The sequence below is a fragment of the Trachymyrmex cornetzi genome, unplaced genomic scaffold, assembly GCF_001594075.2.
Source record: "Trachymyrmex cornetzi isolate Tcor2-1 unplaced genomic scaffold, Tcor1.1 scaffold282, whole genome shotgun sequence".
In the NCBI taxonomy this organism is placed as follows: domain Eukaryota; kingdom Metazoa; phylum Arthropoda; class Insecta; order Hymenoptera; family Formicidae; genus Trachymyrmex; species Trachymyrmex cornetzi.
Genome location: NW_017297505.1, coordinates 144,545 through 166,343, shown reverse-complemented (window position 1 = coordinate 166,343; position 21,799 = coordinate 144,545). Strand labels below are relative to the sequence as shown.

Genomic DNA, 21,799 nt, shown 5'->3' with positions numbered 1-21,799 from the left:
TAGTCAAATATTTGGGTTAGAGCGAAAGAACATAGGGATGAGTGTGACATTGCGCACCGATTATACTCGACGAGAAGCTCTACCAGCTGGGATTAGCTCGATGCAATTCAGATGAAGCGTAGTGATGCCGAAGCTGATGTTGATGATGATGATGGTGATGGTTGGTATTGTTGTTGTTGTTGTTGTGATGGTGATGATGATCGCCGTTTTGTTGTCGATGGTACCGTGTCGCGTTCGTACGATGAATCGGGTTGGGCGCATCGGAGGAAGCCAGAGGCAGCGTGTACACCCTCTTTTTTGGTCGCGGGAAGCGCGAGTCATGCAACACAAGCGAAGCAAAAGATGTCGGGTTCATTAGGGGATGGAAGCGTAGTTTTTACACTACAGAATGTCCCAAGAAGACGTACGCGAACGGCAATCTGATCTTTTAGGCTGCTTTCGCGAAGTAAGAGAAGAAAAGAGAAACCTGGTGTCCTTTGAATACTATGATTTTTCTTTTACAATTCTACGATTAGAATTTTTTTTAGCATTGAGTTATTTTAATTAGATTTGTTACGAGATATTACAGTTATTTAGTTAATACTACTACGATAAGTGCAAGAGAGAGTTCCATCAAAATGATGCTTAAAGACTATTTTTCTTCGGAATAGAATTCTGATAGCGTTATATATCTTTCTTGGAACACGTTAGGGATCACCACAAGATTTCGTTAGAGAAGGAACAGAACACAACACTTAGGGGGAAGACCTGGGAATGCGAGAAAAAGTGGAGAGAAAACAAATACGTGAAAAAGAACAAAAAGTTTCTAACGCACACAAAACATACCTTAGTCGCTCGTTTCCTTGAGCTCCTGTAAATAGTACAACTGGCTTGGAGCAAAGCGAGAGCTAGCAACGCTGCTACACAACCGACGACGATATAAAACTTCGTCGCACCCAGGAACAAATCCGTCGCGGAGGGCGGCCGATCATTTTTATCTTCCGTCTGTATGTCGTTTACTGAAAATAAGTATAATACATATTTTTATCTTGTGAAGTAGCTAGATCAATGGGGATGATGAGTATCTTAAATAATGTGAACAAATCTCCATTTCTTCGTACTTAAAAATTGCTATTTGAACAAATCTCCATTTGTTAGCACTTAAAAATTGCTATTTGAAGCTATATAATTAAATCATATAGTTCTTGAAATTTTAAGACGATTACTGTTGTGATATCTTGAAAAATTTAAATGTTTATTTCTTCAAAAAAAGATGAGAAATCATCTAATTTCGGATCTCAGTCTAGGATAGAAAATTTATCGAAGGAGAAGAGAGTTTTTTGTTAGAATTAGTATATGATATTTAGGATTAGTTCACAATTCATAGTTGATTCTTAACCGAGGTTCAACTTATTTCTCATTTCTTACCAATTCTAGAGATAAGGAATCCCAAGTAGCACATAGCGTCTACAAAGCGTAAAAAAAAAACACTAAAAAGTGTATATAAGCGCTTTTTTAATTAGCGCTTTATAGGCGCTACTGTACTACTTGGAATAAGTTAAACTTCGATTAAGAGTTAATCGTGAGTTATGAAACTGGGCTTTAGAACCTTAGTGCTTACCTCTGGGTGTTCTTACTACTAAGTACTGCGGATCGACGCCGAATCTACCGACTTGACCGGTCATGACTGACTCGCGCAACACTTTTTCCGCTTCTAAACCGGTATCCGCAGATTTTAACGATCTACCCTTGATCTCGGCTCTGTCGATCACCAAGTTCATGCGCGCAATCACTCCCCGTTCTTTATCTCTGCAACAAGAACGGAAGAGAGTAATACTTATCAATCTTGTTTCTTGCTACTTCTTCCTTTTTGCTGTCTTACTTTCGTAACTCGTTGAGATAGACGTGATAGTAACCCGGAAGCATCTTGAAGACTGGTTCAAAGCTCTCCGATATCTTGTTCGAGATTAGTTCAAAATCGGGACTATCGGATTCGGGAATCTTATATTTGTCACCCAAGTCGACGAGCTTGACTTCAACATCATAATAGAACCTTGGCGGTGGGTACGTTTGATCTTCAATTTCTAGGTGGACAGTTGAATGATTTTTCTTATATATAATCGGAGATATATTTTGAAACATAATAAATTAGCATTAATCATATTCATTAATAATCATAAGAAATGATGTTTTAACGAAAAAAATTAATTAAATAACAACCACGTTCTAATAACAATTGAACAAGAAAAATTTTTCTAATTAAATAATAATACATTAAATTAATGTCTTTTTAAAAATTATATTGTGCGTCAATAATTGTATCGGACAACTTTAGCAAACAACAAAAATACAGTAATCAGTATTTACCTTCCTGACCGCAAGACTTGATACATATTCTGTCTGAAGAAATGACCGGTTTCACATCGTGTTTTCGAATCTTCTTATTGATCGGATTAAATATGCCTCCCTTCACTGGGAACATCATATACAAACAGTGATCATCCGTAAACGAGAAATCCTTGACGTCTTTTGTTACGCGTTTTCTCGAGAATTGGAGAGTGGTTACGCCATTCTCGATGCGGCCGCTGATATTGTATACGTCTTGCGATGGATCCAGCAACGGCGCATTGTAGCCACTGATCCAGGTGTCCATCACGAAAGCCCGACCGTTTGTCTTATCGACCCAGCCGAGTATGGCATCGGTTTGTGACTAAAAAAAAATACAATATTATCTGAAAATTTCATAAGCTCCGACCTTCCTCCTCTTTCGCGACACATTTCTTTTCAAGGAGAAACGGCCTGAGAATCAGTTCATTTTTCTTAACTATCAAATCTTAGATTTCGTGATTTAGTTGAAAAATTATCGGACATCAAAGCGGAGCACACAAACATTTCAAAAATTCACTAAAAAGCCGAATAAAACTTTTCTATTGATCAAATGTAGGGTTTGCTCTATCTTTAAATTTAAGAAGAATGTTTGTGTAAATAGATACTATATAAACTTAACAACTTAATACTATTAATTTAATAATTTTTGTATACATAAATTCGTTAAATGAATTATCGAGAGAAAAAAAAAGTCTTTATTTGAAAAAACAAAGTCTTACCATGTTATTGTCATCAGAAAATCCAACACCGGTCCACGTATTGGTATTTGTCGTGGAGATTACGAATGTTATCAGATCCTACGAAAAAAGGTTTCCATAATACCGGATTTCATCAGAGCGGTTTTATCTACGTAAAAGGATACGCCAAGAAAATATGAAAAAAATTACCGTTTTATCCTTGTATGTCCATTGTACGGCATATTCACAGGTGTTATTTTCCGGCGAGCAATTTCTTGGATAACGCCACTGGCCACCGCAAATACCATCTTCCGACACTACACCGCCAGCGAATTCCGGCCTTTTAACTTCATCTGAACCGTTCAAAATATTAAATATTATATCCAAATATTTAATGGACACGTCATATAAAAATAAAGAACGTTTTAAGAGTTAATGAAACATTTTTTCTGCATAATAAAAATGATTAATAATGATTCAGGAAAACGATTTTAAACGCCACGCGAGCATCAATAATCTCTGGATAAACGCGGCGGATGCTGAACAGATGATCTCACCGAAGAAATTCATAGTGACCGCGCCTCTCTGCATTCCATGGCCGTGATATTTGAGCTCGTCCACCTTGTAGAAGTCTTTAACGCCGACCTTGGCCTTTTCGATCCCGCTAGCCGGCTGGTGTACATATTTGTCCGGCTCTTGACCTTTTGCCCAAATCACCTGCATATTGCCATCACGGATCTCGTGATCAGTCGGCTCGTTTGTGGCCAACTTCCTGCGGAAGAGTATCGTCGTGACGCCGTCCAGTTCGTAGCCGAACGCGGCCGTCAGGCTGTCCCTCCCATTCTCGTCCCAGTACGCGTCCTTGCGCGGTGTCGATCTATCCCTCGTGTAATAATCGCCGATCCTGTAACTCGTCCCTCGCGCCGTACCGATTATAATGTCCGTGCAGTCCATGGGGTTGAAGTCGTGCTTGGGCGTGTACTTGTGTCCTGGTGCCGGCAACGATGCTTCGTGTGTGCGAATAAATTTAGTTAACACAAAGATCCGAACATTCCGAAAATTCGTAAAATTCCGTAAAATTATCATGTAGAATGCCTGTGATGAAACTGAACGGTGAACTAATTATGAAATGCGTCCGATTTATTTTTCGACAATCGAATTTTTTGTAACTACATGACTCGTCTTTGCCTAAAGAGAAATTAAGATTTCACAGATACATACGTCTTGTGGCTTTTTTTTCAAATTGTTTAAGAAGGTGTATTTTCTCTATTATTCATACAACTTTCTAATTAAGAATGTATTATCAAATATTTTTTAACAAAATGAAGAAATTATTAAAAAATTACAAATCTTTTAATATTGTATTTAAAAGTAATATAAAATGTTTGACGGTGGTTTAGACCCTGAATAAAAAATTATTTCAATAAAAAAATAGACATGTTTTCAAAAAAATTAGGAAAAATGAAAAAGTTTTCATTTAAACTATAAAATTATTAAACGCAAATATTGATCTTATTGAACTGTATACATATGTATACATATGTATACATATACATAGCGTTCGTTTTTTTGTACTGAAAGTATAAATTGGCAATTCCATTCACTTTTTGCAAAGACTATATAACATCTGATACATCTTCAATTAAAATATTTTTTGTACGCACTTTAAGTTTTTTTAAAAACTTCTGTTTTCTCATTGGTGCATTTCAGTCCCGACATATTAATTCTTGGTCTGGAGTGAGATGAGTCGATGTTATGATAATGCAGGAGTTAAATGGTGTCCTACGGTGTCGTAAGAAAAATCGTGACGGATAGAGATCGAGACACGTGCAAATTTCGTGTCAAAGTAATACATGCTACAACTCGGAAGTTATTGATATTTACAAGGAAAATATAAAATTCTCATGGTGAGCAGTGTACAGCGACGAGGACGTGAAGCGTTAAGCGTTATCGACATGATCTCTGCATATAGTTGTCTACTTTTTATTGCTGCGTCCAAAGACGCAGTTGGCAAAATTAAGTCAATAGGAATTTATGCGGAATTAGGATAAATGCATTAACATTTTACATCCAGCTTCGGTATCCGGTGGCGGAAGTGGCGGACGGAATAGATTACTCTCACGTTTTATCAGCACGCTAAATACGCTTTCACGGTAAATATTTGCTGTTGCAGTCCTCACGTTCCACTCGTGCAAACTTTTACGTTACGGTCGTCGTGAAAGTCGCGAATATCGAAAGGAATATGAGCAATGTACATACACCCTACTGATTATCGTTGATATATGTTCTACAACTACGAGAGATTTTATATTTATCATTGAATTTGTTTTCATTAATGTAATATACTTGTATAGAATATACATATACGTATCGGAATTATTACAACTTGTATTTCTTTTTCGTTACAACGTCAAAAACAAAAATTAAATAACTAAAAGTTAGAAAGCGAAAAATCTCTGGTAGCTTAGGAGTTAATGATATGAGAGTGTAGCATGGCGATATGTGCGAAATAAGCGTTAAATCGATCCTCGTTACCTTTCGTCGCTCCCGACTTTGGACCCACACTTGGCTCCGGTTCCGAACTGGGTTCTGGTTCAGATTTGGGTTCCGGTTCAGACTTTGGTTCCGGCACAGAATTAGGCTCCGGTTCGGATTTTGGTTCTGGCTCAGAACTAGGTTCTGGCTCGGATTTTGGCTCCGGTTCGGATTTTAGCTCCGGCTCGGATTTTGGCTCCGGTTCGGATTTTGGCTCCGGTTCGGATTTCGGTTCCGGCTCAGATTTCGGTTCTGGCTCAGAGATAGGTTCTGGTTCAGATTTCGGCTCTGGCTCGGAGCTAGGTTCTGGTTCGGACTTTGGTTCCGGCTCGGTGCTAGGTTCAGGCTCGGAGCTAGGTTCAGGCTCGGAGCTAGGTTCAGGCTCGGATTTTGGTTCCGGTTCAGAGCTAGGTTCAGGCTCGGATTTTGGTTGTGGCTTAGAGCTGGGTTCAGGCTCGGATTTCGGCTCTGGCTCGGAGCTGGGTTCAGGCTCGGATTTTGGTTCTGGCTCAGAGGTAGGTTCTGGCTCAGAAGTGGGTTCTGGCTCAGAGGTGGTTTCCTGCTTGATAACATCGCCGGACTCGCCGACCTGTTTCCCTGTGCAACAAAGCATCGTACGTCGTGCGAACTACCTACTTATTGGGGCCATCACCTCGTGCGTCGTGTCTCGAAAGGAGGTTATTGTTACACCGACTACAGGGATTTCTCGGGTAAATCTACATATCGCTATTAAATTTCTGAGCAAGCGAGCGACTCATCGGGGCTGTTCTGGGCATAAATATCTAATACATACATACCAAGCGCAGAGGCTGCGGATGATTTTGGAGATCTCCTTTTGCGACCTAAAAAAATATTAATTTTCAACCAAAAATATTGCGAAGATTACGTTACAAATCATTATCATTTTTATTATATTGAAATTTTGAAAGTAACTAAAATTTTCTATAATAATCGTAGTTAACGTCTTATTATGATAAATACGAAGAAATAATTCTGTCTTTAACTTTTATAGAATTTGCAGTTTGAAAATAAAAAATTATACGTGTGCATTTTTCACATTCGATGTACATATTCTCTGACTCTTGTTTTACGTAGTGTATTATTATTCTGAAACGGATTACTTTTGTTTGCATTGTCATTTTTTACAACCATCATTTATGTAATTACGAACTCCTTGAACTCTGAACGAATCATACATAATACGTCAGAATACATTAACTAGTACTGATAGTGTGTTAATGATTGTGTCGCCTGTGCGCGACATGGTAGAAAAAAAAATCGAGTAAGAACACTAACAAATGCATATCATGTATGTATATATTACCAGACTGTTTTCTCTTCCTGCAGGAACGCGTAGATATTCATTTCGTAAACGTACAAGAATATTGCATGTTGCAAGAAGTGACATGAGTTTCAAAAAATGTGAAGACAGTTATAGCGAAATCTATTGCAACTTCCTGAGATACTCTATCACATAAACATTTTGCAATATCGACAAATACTTTCTTTCCGGGAAATAATGACGTGATATAACGCGATAAATAGATCTACCTTGTTTTGTGCTAACTTGATAGGTCACGCTGGTTTGTACAGTAACATCAACATCCGGTGGTGATGTTACTCCAAAACTCGCAGCATCTGCCTTCGCCGATCGTCTCTTCGCTATCGATTTCTCGCCTTCTACGCCGGGTTCCGGTTCCGGTTTAGGTTCTGGTTCCGGTTTGGGCGTCGATTTGTCGACGGGTTCTGATTTCGGCTCCGGCTGCGGAAGTGGTTCAGGGAACAAATCCTTAATCGTAGGGAAAGATCGGCAATTTGGACCGAGATCGCTAGGTCTCCATCCGATACCAATCCACGTTGTGGAGTTGGCTACAAGAATGCCTTCCAGTTCCTTGCTCTCCTTCAATATCCGCCAGTAGAATATGATGTCGTCGGAGAATCGCTTCATCGAATATACATCCAAGTTTACGTCGATGCTTCTCACCGGTGATCCTGAAAGTAGAATTATTGATAGAATAAGAACGATTGTCACGGACGGTTTCACCGCAAACTCATTGAGACAACGCTCGCTACGGTCTGAGATCTTCTTAATCACTTTTTTTTCGTTTGATGGATGCCAGTGCTCGCTCGCACTGGCAACTATTAAATGATTAAATCACTTCTATTTCTATGGATTCATTAAAAAAATAATGGATCATCAGTCTTTAGCTAATACAACGTGATCGAGAATTGATAGTTGCGAGTAAAATTAATTATTAAATCTCACAACAAATGTGAATATGTTGAATAATTTTTCACATATATTAAAGAATATGATAATAGTATTTGTAATGTGAATTTGCTAATTTTTAATATGTTATTAGCTATATCTAAAATGCAATAATAATAAATCAGAAGTTTTATACGCAAACAATTAAAAAGAAAGGTGATTGAAAAAATTAATTTTTTCAAGGCAATTGACATATAATTTTATAAATATTTAAAAGTTCTATTGTGTTTTATTATAAATCGCTAATAAAAATATCACTATAATATGTTTGATGCAATAGTCATTTAAAAAGATTTAATTTAATATAAAATAAAAAATAAAAAGATATAAAAAGTGCAAAGTTCATAATATTTCTTTAAAAAAATTCGTGTCTTATTTTTTATATATTGATATTAGAGAAATCAATTCTTGGAATCTTTCTTTTTCTTTTTTCAATCGCGCCTAGATGTTTGATATCAAGATCAGCGAGACGCTGATATCGGTTCTCCAGAAGCGGTTGTCGCAGCTTATGCGAGAAATTCTCGAAGGGAAACTTACTCTTCGCGCAACCCGGACCGAACCATCCGGCGCTACAGTAGCACTGCTTGGTAGGCACGGTCGTGCCACCATGGTCGACGCACGTGCTCTGAATACCGCAGTCCATGTCGTCCATGCACTCCTCCTTAATTTCGCACCTCGGGCCGTGGTAGAGACGGTCGCACCTGCACTTGCCTACCAAGGGACGCCCATGACCGCTACAGCTCTCTTTGTAATTCACCCTATCGCGAATCTGGTCGGCGGAAAAATTACACATTTTACAGACCATCCGAGTGGAAACTCGGAGAGACGGAGAGAAGGAATTTTGCGACTGCGAGGGAATTTGTTGTTAATTTCATCTACGAAGATAATTGCTACAGGATGTTTTGTGAGACATCGTTAGATGTGAATTGTCCCAAACAATTAAAATGACGTCAAACAGCATCTTAATAACGTTTTAATGACGTCTTGAACAACAATAAGATATTAAATAAGTCATTAAAACGTTATCTTGCTACTTGGACAAAAATGGCTGGTTGGATTGATTGAAATTCTGATTGAAAATAGATGAATCAGAATTTTCTGGTTAACTCTACTAAAATTCTAATTGAAATAATCGGAATTCTGATTGATATAACCATTAGACACATTAAGAGAAAATTTAAAAAATTCCGTAATAATATATATATACAATTACACATTATAATAATTATAATAATTAAATATATTGCTAATTGAAAAAATACGTTGATATAATTTTTAATGATACATTGTCAATTCAAACAAAACTGTCAATACCAAAATACGTCAATAATTTATTAACAATTTTATATTTTATTCGTTTTTATGCAACTTTTTTGTATCATTTTTTTTCAGTTTTGTTTAATAGCGCGAGTAAAACGTGTTAACATCGCAATGTATCATGCTACTCAATTTCGTTTTCCGTCGTTTCTCTCATCAATTAAATTAATCGGGTTAAAAGCTACATTTTTCAAGAGAAATCACAAGAAACTCACATCGATGTCAGCGCACGACCAAAATCTGTAGCTGGAGCCCCATTCCTCGGCCTCCCGTAGCAACCTGATGGTGCAGTCCGTGCAGGTGAAATCTTGCGGCAGCTGCACTGGATACCTCTGCGCCCTGGAAAATCGGAAACATCAGGCTTAATTAGGTAATCAGGCTCGAGAAGAAAGACGCATCATCATGCACTTACGTGGCATCGCCCTCGACAAACTCGCTGTTTTTTGTGATGGGCGTCAAGTCGATCAGAGGTCTGTCATAAAAGTCTAAGATCTGAAGACGAAATCCTCCCTAAAAGAGTGCGTGAAAAGTAAAGAAAAAATGATTTATTTAAAAAGATATATTTACGAAAATATATATTTAAACCTAAAAACTACATATTTATAAGTCTAGTTATTTTTTAATATTAAAATTAATATATTTTATTATTGATTAATAATATCGATGTCTTCACGCACATTTATTTTATTTCAAAATTTTGAATCTTATCATAATTGTCGTAATTATCGCGTTACTCAACATTAAAAACATAGGCTCAACAGAAGGATTATATTTTTGTGAGAAGTATAGATCCGTGCGCCTGTCGCGTATCTAGGAAATGAAGAATATGCTCCACAAGTCGTGAACTGAATGTCTGTCCATCCATCCATTTCTATTGTGCCCATTCATGCCATTCCGTTAAATTTATGGCTTTTTCCTCCTGAGTTCCGCAATAAATGACACATCAGAACAAGGCAACACAGTACAGCGGCTTCGATACCAACCAATACGGAATTGATGCAAGCAGATTCCGGTCGTACAATTTCTCGATTTTTTCCCCCCCCCCCTCATAACTTGTCGAGTTGCAGAAAACATCGCGGATAATTCGTTCCGTTGCTGTCAATTGGCCACGCTAGCCTCAATAAATCAACAATAACGGATACAAATTTTTCCGCTTTGAGTTTACTAGCACAACTAATGTTATTATTTTACAATTTTTCATTGACGTGTTAGCAATGACTATATTAACATTAAACTATATTAATTATATTAAATTAATAACATCATTATTTTGTGTGATGGCCTTTCCATCATACTTAAACAATTTGATATTTCCAAGAATTTTAGTTGTAATTCAAAATGCCTAATTTATTTTGACAGATATTCCGGCCACCAGCTATGGCTAACAAATAATAACAAAAACGTGGAAATTATGTTAGTATAAATTTTGATAAAAACACATCCATAGCCACGCAAGGATGTCGATAATTAGTAAAAAGAGAGTCTAATTGCATTAATTAGAGTTCTGGGTAAAAATGGACAAGAATTTTGTGATTGAATCTATTATATTTCTGATTGAGATAACCAGAATTCTAATTGATATATAATCAGAATCTCCTGGTTCATCCATTTTCAATCAGAAATTGTTCTCAGTACACGATGAATGGAATCACAAGCGTGCGCGAACGACGCGGATGTTTCTCGGTCACGTTATTTCTGTTAACGTTTACTCGTAAACGCGCCTCGCAATCACGCGCTTGCAACACCCACTAGGCGGTTTATGAAACGTGTCCCGAATTGAGAGCGCGCGACTAACTCGCGGAGGGCACAAGTCCCCTCCCCCCCCCCCCCCAGGGACCACCCAATGTCCGCACTGTCCACGGGCCACGGGAGTAACGACGGCATAACGACAGCGGGTCTAATGAGCGGGTCGGACGACCGATTGATATGCGCCACTGGTTGCGACACCGTGTGAGATTCTTTATCGTCGCGTCCCGAGCACCGTTAGGAAAGTGCGTGGTGCGCCTGTATGCAGGCCGAAGCAAGTTCATAAACGCTATTGAGTAACATCCGCATCCGTCTCGTTGTCCGTAGGAAGCAGCAATGTAAGAATTATCGCGACGCGATTAATAGCCGTAGATGCTATTGTAACTTAATCGAGGTGTGCAACGTGTAATTCCTCTTTCGGAATCGACAATCACTATTGTGGTCATCGGATCGAGTCTTTATCAACCTATATCATTATCCTTAGCCTCGACATTGTTCTGATTATATTAATCGACAATGGTTTCGTTCAATTGATATTTTTGGCTTATTCTTATGTATTTTTTTATAATGTTGATTTTGAAAGTGAGATTAGAATTTATATATCTTGCTTTAATTTTGTGTTTCCAACATATTTCTTTTTAAAAACTTATATAGAATTAAATCAAATTTTTATACACATTATACTAATGAAACAATAATCAATATTCCTGTAAAAATTTATTCGGATCTACTTATTTGTTAAATAAGGTAGATTATTGATTTAAAATTGCAGCAAAATATACTCATTTTAAAAAAGAATTCGTAAATAAGGCCTTAATAGTCAATCTCTAATTGTTAAAATTTCGAGAATTCGTTACATCGATAATATCATATAACTTCGTATAACATCGAATGACTTAAGGAGTCTATAACTTATTTAGTTATTATTTTATTATTATTATTATACTTATTTTGTCACATAAAATCATTATGAGTCAAATTGTTTGTTTTGTTTCACATTCACGAGCTATAATATCGTCAAAATTTTTTAAATTATATTGGCCGATTATTTTAACTAAATTTATCTTCTGAATATTTTTTATGTGACGTCTATGATGCAACGAGCATTGGCGTGGATGCAAAAGACGCGCGATGAACGAAAACCGGTGGCCGCCGTCAGCGGTGTTTCGAGTTTCAAGAGGTCGCCGTGAAGGAGAAAGGGAAGCTACGAAGTGCCGCGGCTGCGTGGTACCGCTTCGCACGGCGAACACACCTGCACTCTCGGCAGGCACGGTTGTTATTGTCGAATTTTTCTCGTGCCACAGATATTTTCACGGCAACCGGAGAGAGGGTCTACGCCGCGCCGGCGGCCAAGATTTCAACCTGTCTCTGTCGTAACGTAATCCGCGCGCGGATGTTCATTACGGGTGTACCTTTCATCTTTCTGCTTCGCGAAATCTTCCTGCGAATGACTACAAGAGAAATTTTGCAAAATTAAAAGCGACTCTTTCTCCGCACTTTTAACTGCTGTGCCTATTGATATATTTCTTTGTAAATCTAGATGTACTAATAAAAAAAATAGAGACAGAGAAAGAGAAAGAGAGAAAAATATAACATTAAAATATTTTCAATATTAAGAATCTTTATTTTAGACTGCATATGTGAGAAACACAATCAATACTAGAAAAATGCCTATTACGGTCGAAGGTGGATCTTCATTGCTTTAAAATAATTCAATCTCTTGCTTTAAAATATTTTGTTTACTATGTTTTGAAAATTACAGTCCAATTCTTCGATTAATCCTCGCAGAGAAGCTATATGGTATAAGAATATAAAGGCTATGTTTCAAAATTTATTGTCAATACTGAAAATCTAGTGCATGTAACGTAAACTATAATAGATTTTCAGTACTGATAAATTTTGGAACACAGTCAAAGTATTCGATTGCGCATATTAACGGTAAACTAATAGAACAACCAATCAAATGCTTATCTTAAAGTTAATGCTAAATTCAAATATACAGCATAGGTAAAAATATATATAACAAATATACAGACACAAAACTAAAATTCTACCTGCTGTGGCTAAATGACAATTCAAAACATTTTATTCGTGTCTGCAGTGTCTGTATTTTTAAATCACTCAAAATAATCTTCTAATGCACCTACAATCTAATACACATAGTAACAGCCAGTAACAATCATGTTGCTTTCTTCTTTTTTAAAATACAATTTAGAGCAGCATTTTGATTGGTCAAAGAACAGCCGCCATGTTTTGAATGACTGCGTTTGGAGAACTTCGGAAGTTCCTTACATTCTTATACCATGAAAGAAGCCACTATAATAATGTTGAAACAGTGCTATATTTTGAAGCAAAGATACACAATGAATCATAAAACATAAATCTTATTAAAAGCAAAGCTGTAAGATTTTTAAAATAAAAAATCTCTCCCTCTGCCCTCTAAAGGTTAATTTATAGAATAGATTTTTTTGTTAATAAATTTTATTCTTTCAAACAACAAATGTCTGTAGAATTAGTATATAAGTTTTCTCCCACGGTTTATGTGTACATTGTCCATTGTTCTATTATCGCATATATATATCTGTTGTGATGTTTATTACGATCTGAATAATATATAATATTTTCGAAAGAGATGCGATAATAGATCGCTTTTACTTTTACATCTATCTAAGAGTTGCAAAGAGAAAATGTAAATATCTGCCGATAATCGTGCCGCAAGGACGAAAATCGTTTCGAGAACGAGCATTCGCTTCGTCCGCCGCACGCTTCGCTGAGCAAGAGAATCGAGGGTTTTGCACGTTAGCCGAAGGCGAGGGACGACGCCTTCGTGCTCGAGCGATCGTCATCGGCGACGTTCGAGTTACGGTACCCAGCATACCGATCTGTTCTGCCTTAGAGACGCTCCAGGCTGCACACTCTGCCTGTTTGCCTGCCTGCTTGCCTATACCGCCTCTATTCGTCCTACTCGTGGATCTACATGCCTACGAGGAGACCACGCTCGTGAATAATTCAGCACGCGTCACCTTGAGCGACGAGCGCGTGTAGGCAGAGAAAAGAGGAACCTCTTTTCTTTGGCTCGGCACTCGGCACGTCGTCGTGCCGTCGTCGTTGTCGTCGTGGTACTCCTCTCCTTTTCGTAGAAAAGTACCACGTGCGGACAAATTCGTAATGTCCTGCGTCGAGTGTCCGAGTGATCGTTACGTTGAATACGAACGACCGGCCAGCGATTATCGTCGAGCACAACGAACACGTCGGACGAGCGTTTTCCCCCGTTAATTGTCTGACGGTGCGGTTAATGAACAATGAGGAGGCTGTTATTGCTGTTGTTGTTATTATTTGACAATACCTATGCGCTTTTACTACTGCAGACGCGTCGAGAACGCAATAAAAAAGGTGAAATAAAGGTTGCTCATGATCGTCTTGAGCTGCGAGAACAGTGACGCTCGTTAGAAACAAGATAAATAAATTATTGCTTTTGACCTGTGACGTTTTGATGATTCGTAAACTATCAGATTTGATGGATTTATAGTCATGACTGTGTAAAAAGCGTAGAGATTTGTACAGAAGCTTCTCTCTTAGTTTATAAAAATCAAGTTTGTACGTAGGTGAAATCAATCAACTTTAATATATACCACCTTGATCTTTGAAAGTAAAGTTAAGGTCACTTATTAACTCACCTATCGTATAGGGGAGACCAGGGCTAAGTTGGCATTTGAATTTTGTAGCAAAAATATATCTTATGAGTTCCCAATTTATATTGTAAATGACATCTCGTGTGTCTTCTTTACTAACAAAGTTTGATTAGTTTAGGTGCAGCGTAGTATTATGTTTTTTAGGTAGTCAAACGTGTTTTCATAGTCAAAAGTAATTCTTGAGATTTCATTTTCCAAGATCACATCATTTTTTGTTTATAGGATGAAATGAAGTTCCAAACACCAAAACTTTTTATTGCCATCTTGTAGTCTTTTATAATCACTCTATAAAATGCTAATAATCATTTGACTAAAATCGTTTATTTTATTATTGAAAACTGCAATTGGGAAAAAGGTGCCCACTTAGCTCCCCTACGCTATAAATAGATTTTTATATGGTCCTGCAAGGTTTCAAACAATACAATTTTTAATTTTCGCTTATTTTTTAGATTATATATTTTGTATAATTAATACATATCTTTTTGGTATATATAATTTTAAGAAACGTACAGTCTATTTTATTCTTTATAAATAAATTGTTAATTATCCAATAAGAAATGCTCATCAATTAAACGTCGAATACGTCAAATTAATGTGGAGAGAAATTATCGTATTTATATCGACTCGACATTAATTCGATGACTCATTTCTCGCTGGATAATATTTACTTTTCAAAAATAAAGTTTTTTTAAAAAATATTTTCTCTGTACAAATACTTTTTTCACTCACTGTATATGATCCAACTATTTCTTCGCATCGCAATTTCTGAGTTTCTGCAAGGGCTAGTAAAGGTTTCTTTCTCAGATGTTAATAAAAGAAAACGTATATCTTTTACGATCCTGTATAATTCTCTGATAATATACAATGTCCCAGCAATATTCTCAACACTTTGTTCTTCGACAGTGCTTTCTACGAAAGCTCGTAAAAGTATCTGTTTCTCTTTCGCTTTCTCGTAAATGACGGCGACCGACAAAAATTAATTTTAATAGAGCAAAAGGGCCATCGTTTACGGTCTCTCCTAAAGTTCTGATAACACACGGCGCCTCGATAATCTCACGCTTCACGATCAGTTAATGCTTTCTCCGAAGTATCGTAAAGCTTTCTCCTTCGAGTCGATCATAGGTATCATGCGTTCAACAAGACTGCGTCATGCAATTGATGAGTAATTTAAATACAATTTATCCGGATTTAAATCTAGATTTTAATCGTTCTGTATTACACGAACTTTAATTTTAGCTATCTAGAAAGCCTACTCCTTGTAAACGGACGGCAGTCATTATAACTCACTGTGTAATGTGCGCGCTGTGTAAAAGGGTTAATTACCGAGATATAAAAAGAGAGCTAGAAGGAAAGAGAGAGAGAGAGAGAGAGAGAGAGAGAGAGAGAGAAACCTCGAAGTACGGTGTTACGCGGATACCCGTGTGGTGTACGAAGAATGCTCCATTATGCCAAACGCGTTTTACGTCCGCATCGGCCGAGGACGCGGAGCGGCCCGGAAAGTGGTCGGTGCTACGGAGAAAGTGGTCCCGATGTGAAATAATAAAACGCACGGTACGTGATTTTATCCCGTCTTCACGTAACCGCTGATACGACTTTTAAACGGCCAGAAACTGCCTGGAAGTGCGGATGTGTAACGCGCGGCGAATTTAACGCCGACGGCGATGGTGACCAGGCGTGTTACGTTTTGTTTCTCCTTTCTCCCTCGCGTGAATCCGCGAGAAATCCACGAGCGAGACATTTCGTGCGGCACGGGGCCGAGCGATGTGTAAGGCGATGATAATCCATTCAGAAACGGGTTCTTTTGTGTGTGTGTCTCGTACACAACGAAAATATTTTATATAAATTGTGTTAGAGATGATCCACTCATATTTATTAAAATTTATTGTTAAATTTTTAACGTATCCGAATATCAATTTTACATAATATAATTGTCATTTGCCTATTCTGTGTTAAATTGATATTCAACATTCCTTAGTATCAGAACAACATAATTTATAAATAAATGCAGAACAAGTAATATAAAATAATAGTTATGCAATAAATAAAAATAATGTATTTTAAAATGTAAATTTTAAAATATAAATACATATAATTTTTAAAAAGTATTAATTCAACATATATTATAAATGTTAATTTATAACATGTTTTACAGAAAAAAATATGCTTCTACACGGAAAGCTCATTATGTATAAATTTTTTGCTCAATATGTAAAAATTTAGCTATAGATACAAATCTGGAAACAATTTTGTTGGTTCATCAAAATAATTACGTAGGAAATTCAAGCAATAATTTACAAAAAGTTTTGTCATTTTAGCAACCAGCTTGAACGTCCTACATGTAATTATTTTAGTAGTTCAATTAAATTACTTTCAAATCAACCTAAATTTTTAGATACTTCGGCAAAATCGTTCTTTCTGTATGGGTTTCGACACTATGTCACTTTTCACATTGCTATTAATCGATAAAAAATTTCGATTTCATTGCTATAATGCTATAAAAAATTTCAAAGGACTCGTAAAAACTTAACTTACCCTGTGCGGATAGGCGAGGTGCCACGTGACATTAAACTTGCTTCCTGCCAGTAATGATGTCTTGACGTGGCCTGAAAAACAATATTTGAAATCAAAATTAGACTGACCGTAATCTCTTGAGTAAAGTGAGATCGGATATTGATAAATAGTATCGCGTTCCGCATCGTCGACGATTGATTCTGAAAATTCATCGCCGTTAAAAGTCGCGAGGCCTGATTTTGGCCTCGTTCGAGTTTGTCGCAACCTGTTTGGCCTGTTCCGGAGGCCACGTATCGCTAATACCGATAAGTCGCAATCTAGCACTCTAAAAATGCTCGTCACGGGACATTTCTGGCCTATTAATTTACATTCAGCCTTCTACCGAGGCATCGAGCATTTTATCGAGCTTTTCAAACGAGACGAAACTTTGAAATCTAGTTGTACTAATTGTAGGAGAGAGCGAGGAAATTGTGGACGCGAAATAAACGCGGACGATACTATTGCAGTATATTAGAGTAGCGATAATTTCTCATTTCTCATTATATCCAGTGATAATCCGATGTTTAGTATCATTTAACACGTGACTATAGAACGTACATGCTGTTCAAGATAAACATGTTTTTGGTGATTTTAATGTAGGGGAGAATAAAGTACTTGCGAATACCTAAAGGAAAAGTAAGATACAGCCGATTATTTATTATTTATTAAAGAAGAATTTTTTATTCAAAGGATTGACTTTAAACTACAATATTTAACATTCATATAGCATTAATATAAACTATAATTTTAAACAAAAAACAAAACTGATTCGGCGTTAATTTGCGTGACGGTAAGTAATTCTGAATGGTAAAAGTCTTGTTTTTTATTTAAAATTACAGTTTATATAGATAATTTATAAATGTTAATTATTATAGTTTAAAGATAAATAACTAGAATATCTACTTTTGAATAAAAACTGTTATTAATTGATAAATAATTGACAGCTTTATTTAATTTTTCCTTAAGTGTCGACAATTCCCCCACTTTCCCCCAGGCTACATAAAATTTCACCGCTCGCTTTAAGAAAAAGAATTATATAAAATAGATGATCTATTACGTGCGTAAACGAATTTAATCAAGCATACACATTTCTTGAAGCCTGAAGATTTATTGAGTGGATATTCTGCTAATATTTGATCTTTAAGAGATTTCGAAAGAAATTAGAAACTAACAATGGAACAAATATTTTTCCGTGCAATATAGTCGCTTTTCAATCAATATTTCACGTCATATTTTAGCTTTCCTTTTATTACGATGATTATTTAAGGAAAAAGAGAGCAGTCTGATATCATAGGCCGCGAAGTTTATGCATTAATGTAATATAAATGCAAATAATTGATTACCCTCCGGTACTGTTTTAATCAACTTTCTGGTATTACTGTAATATCGGCCTCTTCCGCTTCCCCAAGTCTACGGAAGGAAAGCTGTTCTTCTCTTCTACTGACCGAGCAGAGCCGTCAGAGCGGCTCGATTAAATTATAACCGCAGAAAGAAAAATTTATTACCGCGTTCGCGCAGTCGGTATGCGTTAGTGCAATCGCGAAGGCAGTCAAGTCAAACCGCGGCTAGTTTTAGTCATTATAATTCAGAATTGAGTGTGAGGTAAGGCAACGTTCATAAAAATCGCGAAGGAACATTCAGATAGATTTCTATATACCCGCAGCGACAAAAATTTTTAGAATCTTTCCCACACAGAACAGCTTTGCTGTAGTAAAGATTTAGTTATAGACACAGACCAGAAAATAATTTCGTTGGACTATCTAAATAATTATGTAGGACGTTTAAGTTGGTTGCTAGCATAAATTTGTGTAGTATTGCTCATCGAACTTTCTACATATATAATTATTTTAATGATCCAACAAAATTATTTCAAACCTGTATCCAGCTAAATTTTTAGATACCTTCAACAAAATCGTTTTTCCGGTAGAAAGAATAATTCGTCACGAGCAGCATTATTTTTTATTTAAGAAATTATAATTACAATTAAAAATTAGACAGACTTTAGATATAAATATACTTTCTTCTTCTATTTCCTAGCGGATTTTTCAATTAGTATATTGAGTAAGAAACAAGCCAAACATCAAGAAGTAATGTAATACGTAATTGGACTGCTTATTCAAATAGTGTCGGCAAATGAGAAAGATACAATTGCAATCTTTTAATTCGTTAATTGTAGTTGACGTAAATGTCACTACGCAATCACACGCACTTACGTAGCGTGACGCGCGCGTTCAAGCTGCAATTTTCTACGACCGGTTACGCGACTTTTTCGCAATTTCATGCGACGCGTGAGAGAATGAGTAGCGTGGTACAAATTAATCACTGCCCCGATAACGAGCGAGGAGGTGGATAAATGAGAGCGATGGGGTTAGCGCACGGAAAGAAGTCTCTACGAAGAAGACTTCTTTTTCTCGAGCTAACGAATCATTCGCATTACCCACACGAGAGAGAATAATGATATCTCTCTTTTCTCTTGCCGTTGCATAATCCGTGCGGTACCATCTACGGCGTAGTCTTAATTACGCTTTCGCAAGGAAAAATGTGGGGGAGAAGGGAGCATCGATGACACCGAGTAAGGTAATTGCGATTTCACGTTGTCGCGCGATGCAACAATGTGAAAACGCCGAATGTAATAATTATCTACGTTTTCTCATGACAGCTTTCCACCTCGTTGGTTTTACCATTTTAAATCGAATTAGTTCAAAAGAAAATTAGAAAAAAAGTAAGAGTCCCAAGAGAGAGTAAATGACAATACTTCTCCCCCAGTTTTTCGATATACACTTCTTGTCGCGAGAATGTTCAAGAAGTATGATTGAAAGTTCTCTGTTTTAATTTTTTCGCTGTGGGCCTTGAAAAAGAAAACATATACAAAAGGAATGGTTTTGCTATTTAATGCAGACCTGATTTTATTGGAAACATGTTAAAATGATTTTTTTTTAAATTTAATTTAAGGACATTTTAATAAGTAATTCATACTAAACAATTTTTTCAAAATGTTGACTCTTGCAAACGTATAGGTGATCTCAGATGATGTTGATTGAATTAAAGAAATTCAACTGATAACGTCTTCAAATTTGAACATTGTATTACATTACACAGGGTCTGAAAAGATTAAAAATTTAACTCAACACACACGCACACACAGATCTAAAAATAATGTTGTTGGACTAAATAATTACGTAGAACATTCAAGTATAATAAACAATGTTACAAAAAATAACGAAATAATTCTAGCAATCATCTTACATAACTATTTTGATAGTTCAACAAAATTATTTTCAGATGTGTACCTAGCTAAATTTTTACATTTCATTTCAGCAAAACCATTCTTTCCGTGTATATTTTTCTTTTCAAGACCTAAAAGCGCAAAAATTAAAATGAAGAACTCTTGATTGTGTGTAGAAATCTAAAATCTTATTTCCCTTAGCGCAGAAAATGAAATATCTATTTAATTATTAATGCTACTTTCATATCATGTCCATCTCTTGCATCTCACGTACGTTCAATCTCGCAGATATTCTTTCTTTGGAGGGGAAAGAAGGTCAAGTTGCGATCTTCCTTAACTATCACGGTCAGTTTCGCTCTTCCCCTCTGTAGATGCGGCCCTGGGTATCAGCGGTTAGGTACGCGTAAAACATGAAAGGTAATGCCCGCGAATACCGAGAGGTTCGCGCTCCCTTCATGCAAGCTGGTGAAAGTCGCTTCGAATCGGACTGACTGGCGGCGACGTCGGCGGGCTGTATCCCTCTACCGGGAGAGGGAGATCGAGCGTCCGCGTTAATGTCGTTTTCCCATAGAAACCCGTGCCCCCTGCGCACCATGCATTCAACCCTCCCGCTCCCTGCTCCATTCCTCTAGACGAGGAGCGACTCTCGCACGAAAAGTGCCTTCGCCGCGGTTTCCGCAGAACACGAGGCGCTCTCGATCAACGAACTTCCGACTCTTAGAGAACTCTAATTCTTGTTTTCCTAATTCCCGTGTGTATTACGCTTCTACTTCCCGTACGATTCCGACATTTCGTCGAAAGCTGAAACTTGGAAAGAAAAATTTTGCTGAAATATCTAAAAATTTAAGTATATCTCACTGAGAAAAATGTGTGGTTGAAAATAGAACGAACCAGAAAATTGTGATTTTATCAATCAGAAATTCCGGTTGTCATAACTAGAATTTAGTAGATTTAACCAGACACAATTCTGATTCGTCCAATTTCAATTAAACATCCAACTAAACATTTTTTTCAAAGATACAGATCTGAAAATAATTTTCTTGGATGATCAAAATAATTATATAGGAAATTCAAACATGATGATACTGCTTATTATGAATGTCAAAACTTTGATATTCTAATAACTAGCTTTCTACATAATTATTTTAATATTTCAACAAAATTTATTCTGCAAATTTCTAGCTAAATTATTAGATACTTCATCTAAACTGTTCTTTCTATGAATACTTTTCGAAAAGTGCTCGAGATAATTATTTCGCAAGGTTTGGTGTTATATTTTGTGTTCTAAAAATAATTAAAAATTCGGTTTCATTATTAATAAATTAATTTTCGTATTTTTTAAATGTATTTCGTCAGACTTTTGTGTACTTTAAATTTTTGACAAAAAAGTTAGATCTACACATTAAACAGTTTTCTCGAT

At 36.6% G+C, this 21,799-nt stretch overlaps 1 protein-coding gene across 2 annotated transcripts in view; it reads right to left on the bottom strand.

The window, feature by feature from the left end:
- Nucleotides 1-21,799, bottom strand: part of nahoda (DOMON-like domain-containing protein nahoda) — a 35,540-nt gene that overhangs the window by 2,659 nt on the left and 11,082 nt on the right. The window contains exons 3-17 of one of the 2 annotated variants that reach the window (XM_018509148.1): nt 17,136-17,206; nt 9,578-9,675; nt 9,381-9,504; nt 8,386-8,617; nt 7,131-7,571; nt 6,377-6,421; nt 5,580-6,176; nt 3,602-4,051; nt 3,255-3,397; nt 3,087-3,164; nt 2,347-2,689; nt 1,862-2,063; nt 1,601-1,788; nt 826-998; nt 58-292 (exon numbers count right to left, since the gene is read on the bottom strand). In XM_018509148.1, the coding sequence (XP_018364650.1) occupies nt 80-292; nt 826-998; nt 1,601-1,788; nt 1,862-2,063; nt 2,347-2,689; nt 3,087-3,164; nt 3,255-3,397; nt 3,602-4,051; nt 5,580-6,176; nt 6,377-6,421; nt 7,131-7,571; nt 8,386-8,617; nt 9,381-9,504; nt 9,578-9,675; nt 17,136-17,206 (3,398 nt within the window). In that variant the 3' untranslated portion in view covers nt 58-79. The remainder of the gene's footprint in view (nt 1-57; nt 293-825; nt 999-1,600; nt 1,789-1,861; nt 2,064-2,346; nt 2,690-3,086; nt 3,165-3,254; nt 3,398-3,601; nt 4,052-5,579; nt 6,177-6,376; nt 6,422-7,130; nt 7,572-8,385; nt 8,618-9,380; nt 9,505-9,577; nt 9,676-17,135; nt 17,207-21,799) is intronic. The other variant, XM_018509147.1, reaches the window with a different exon arrangement.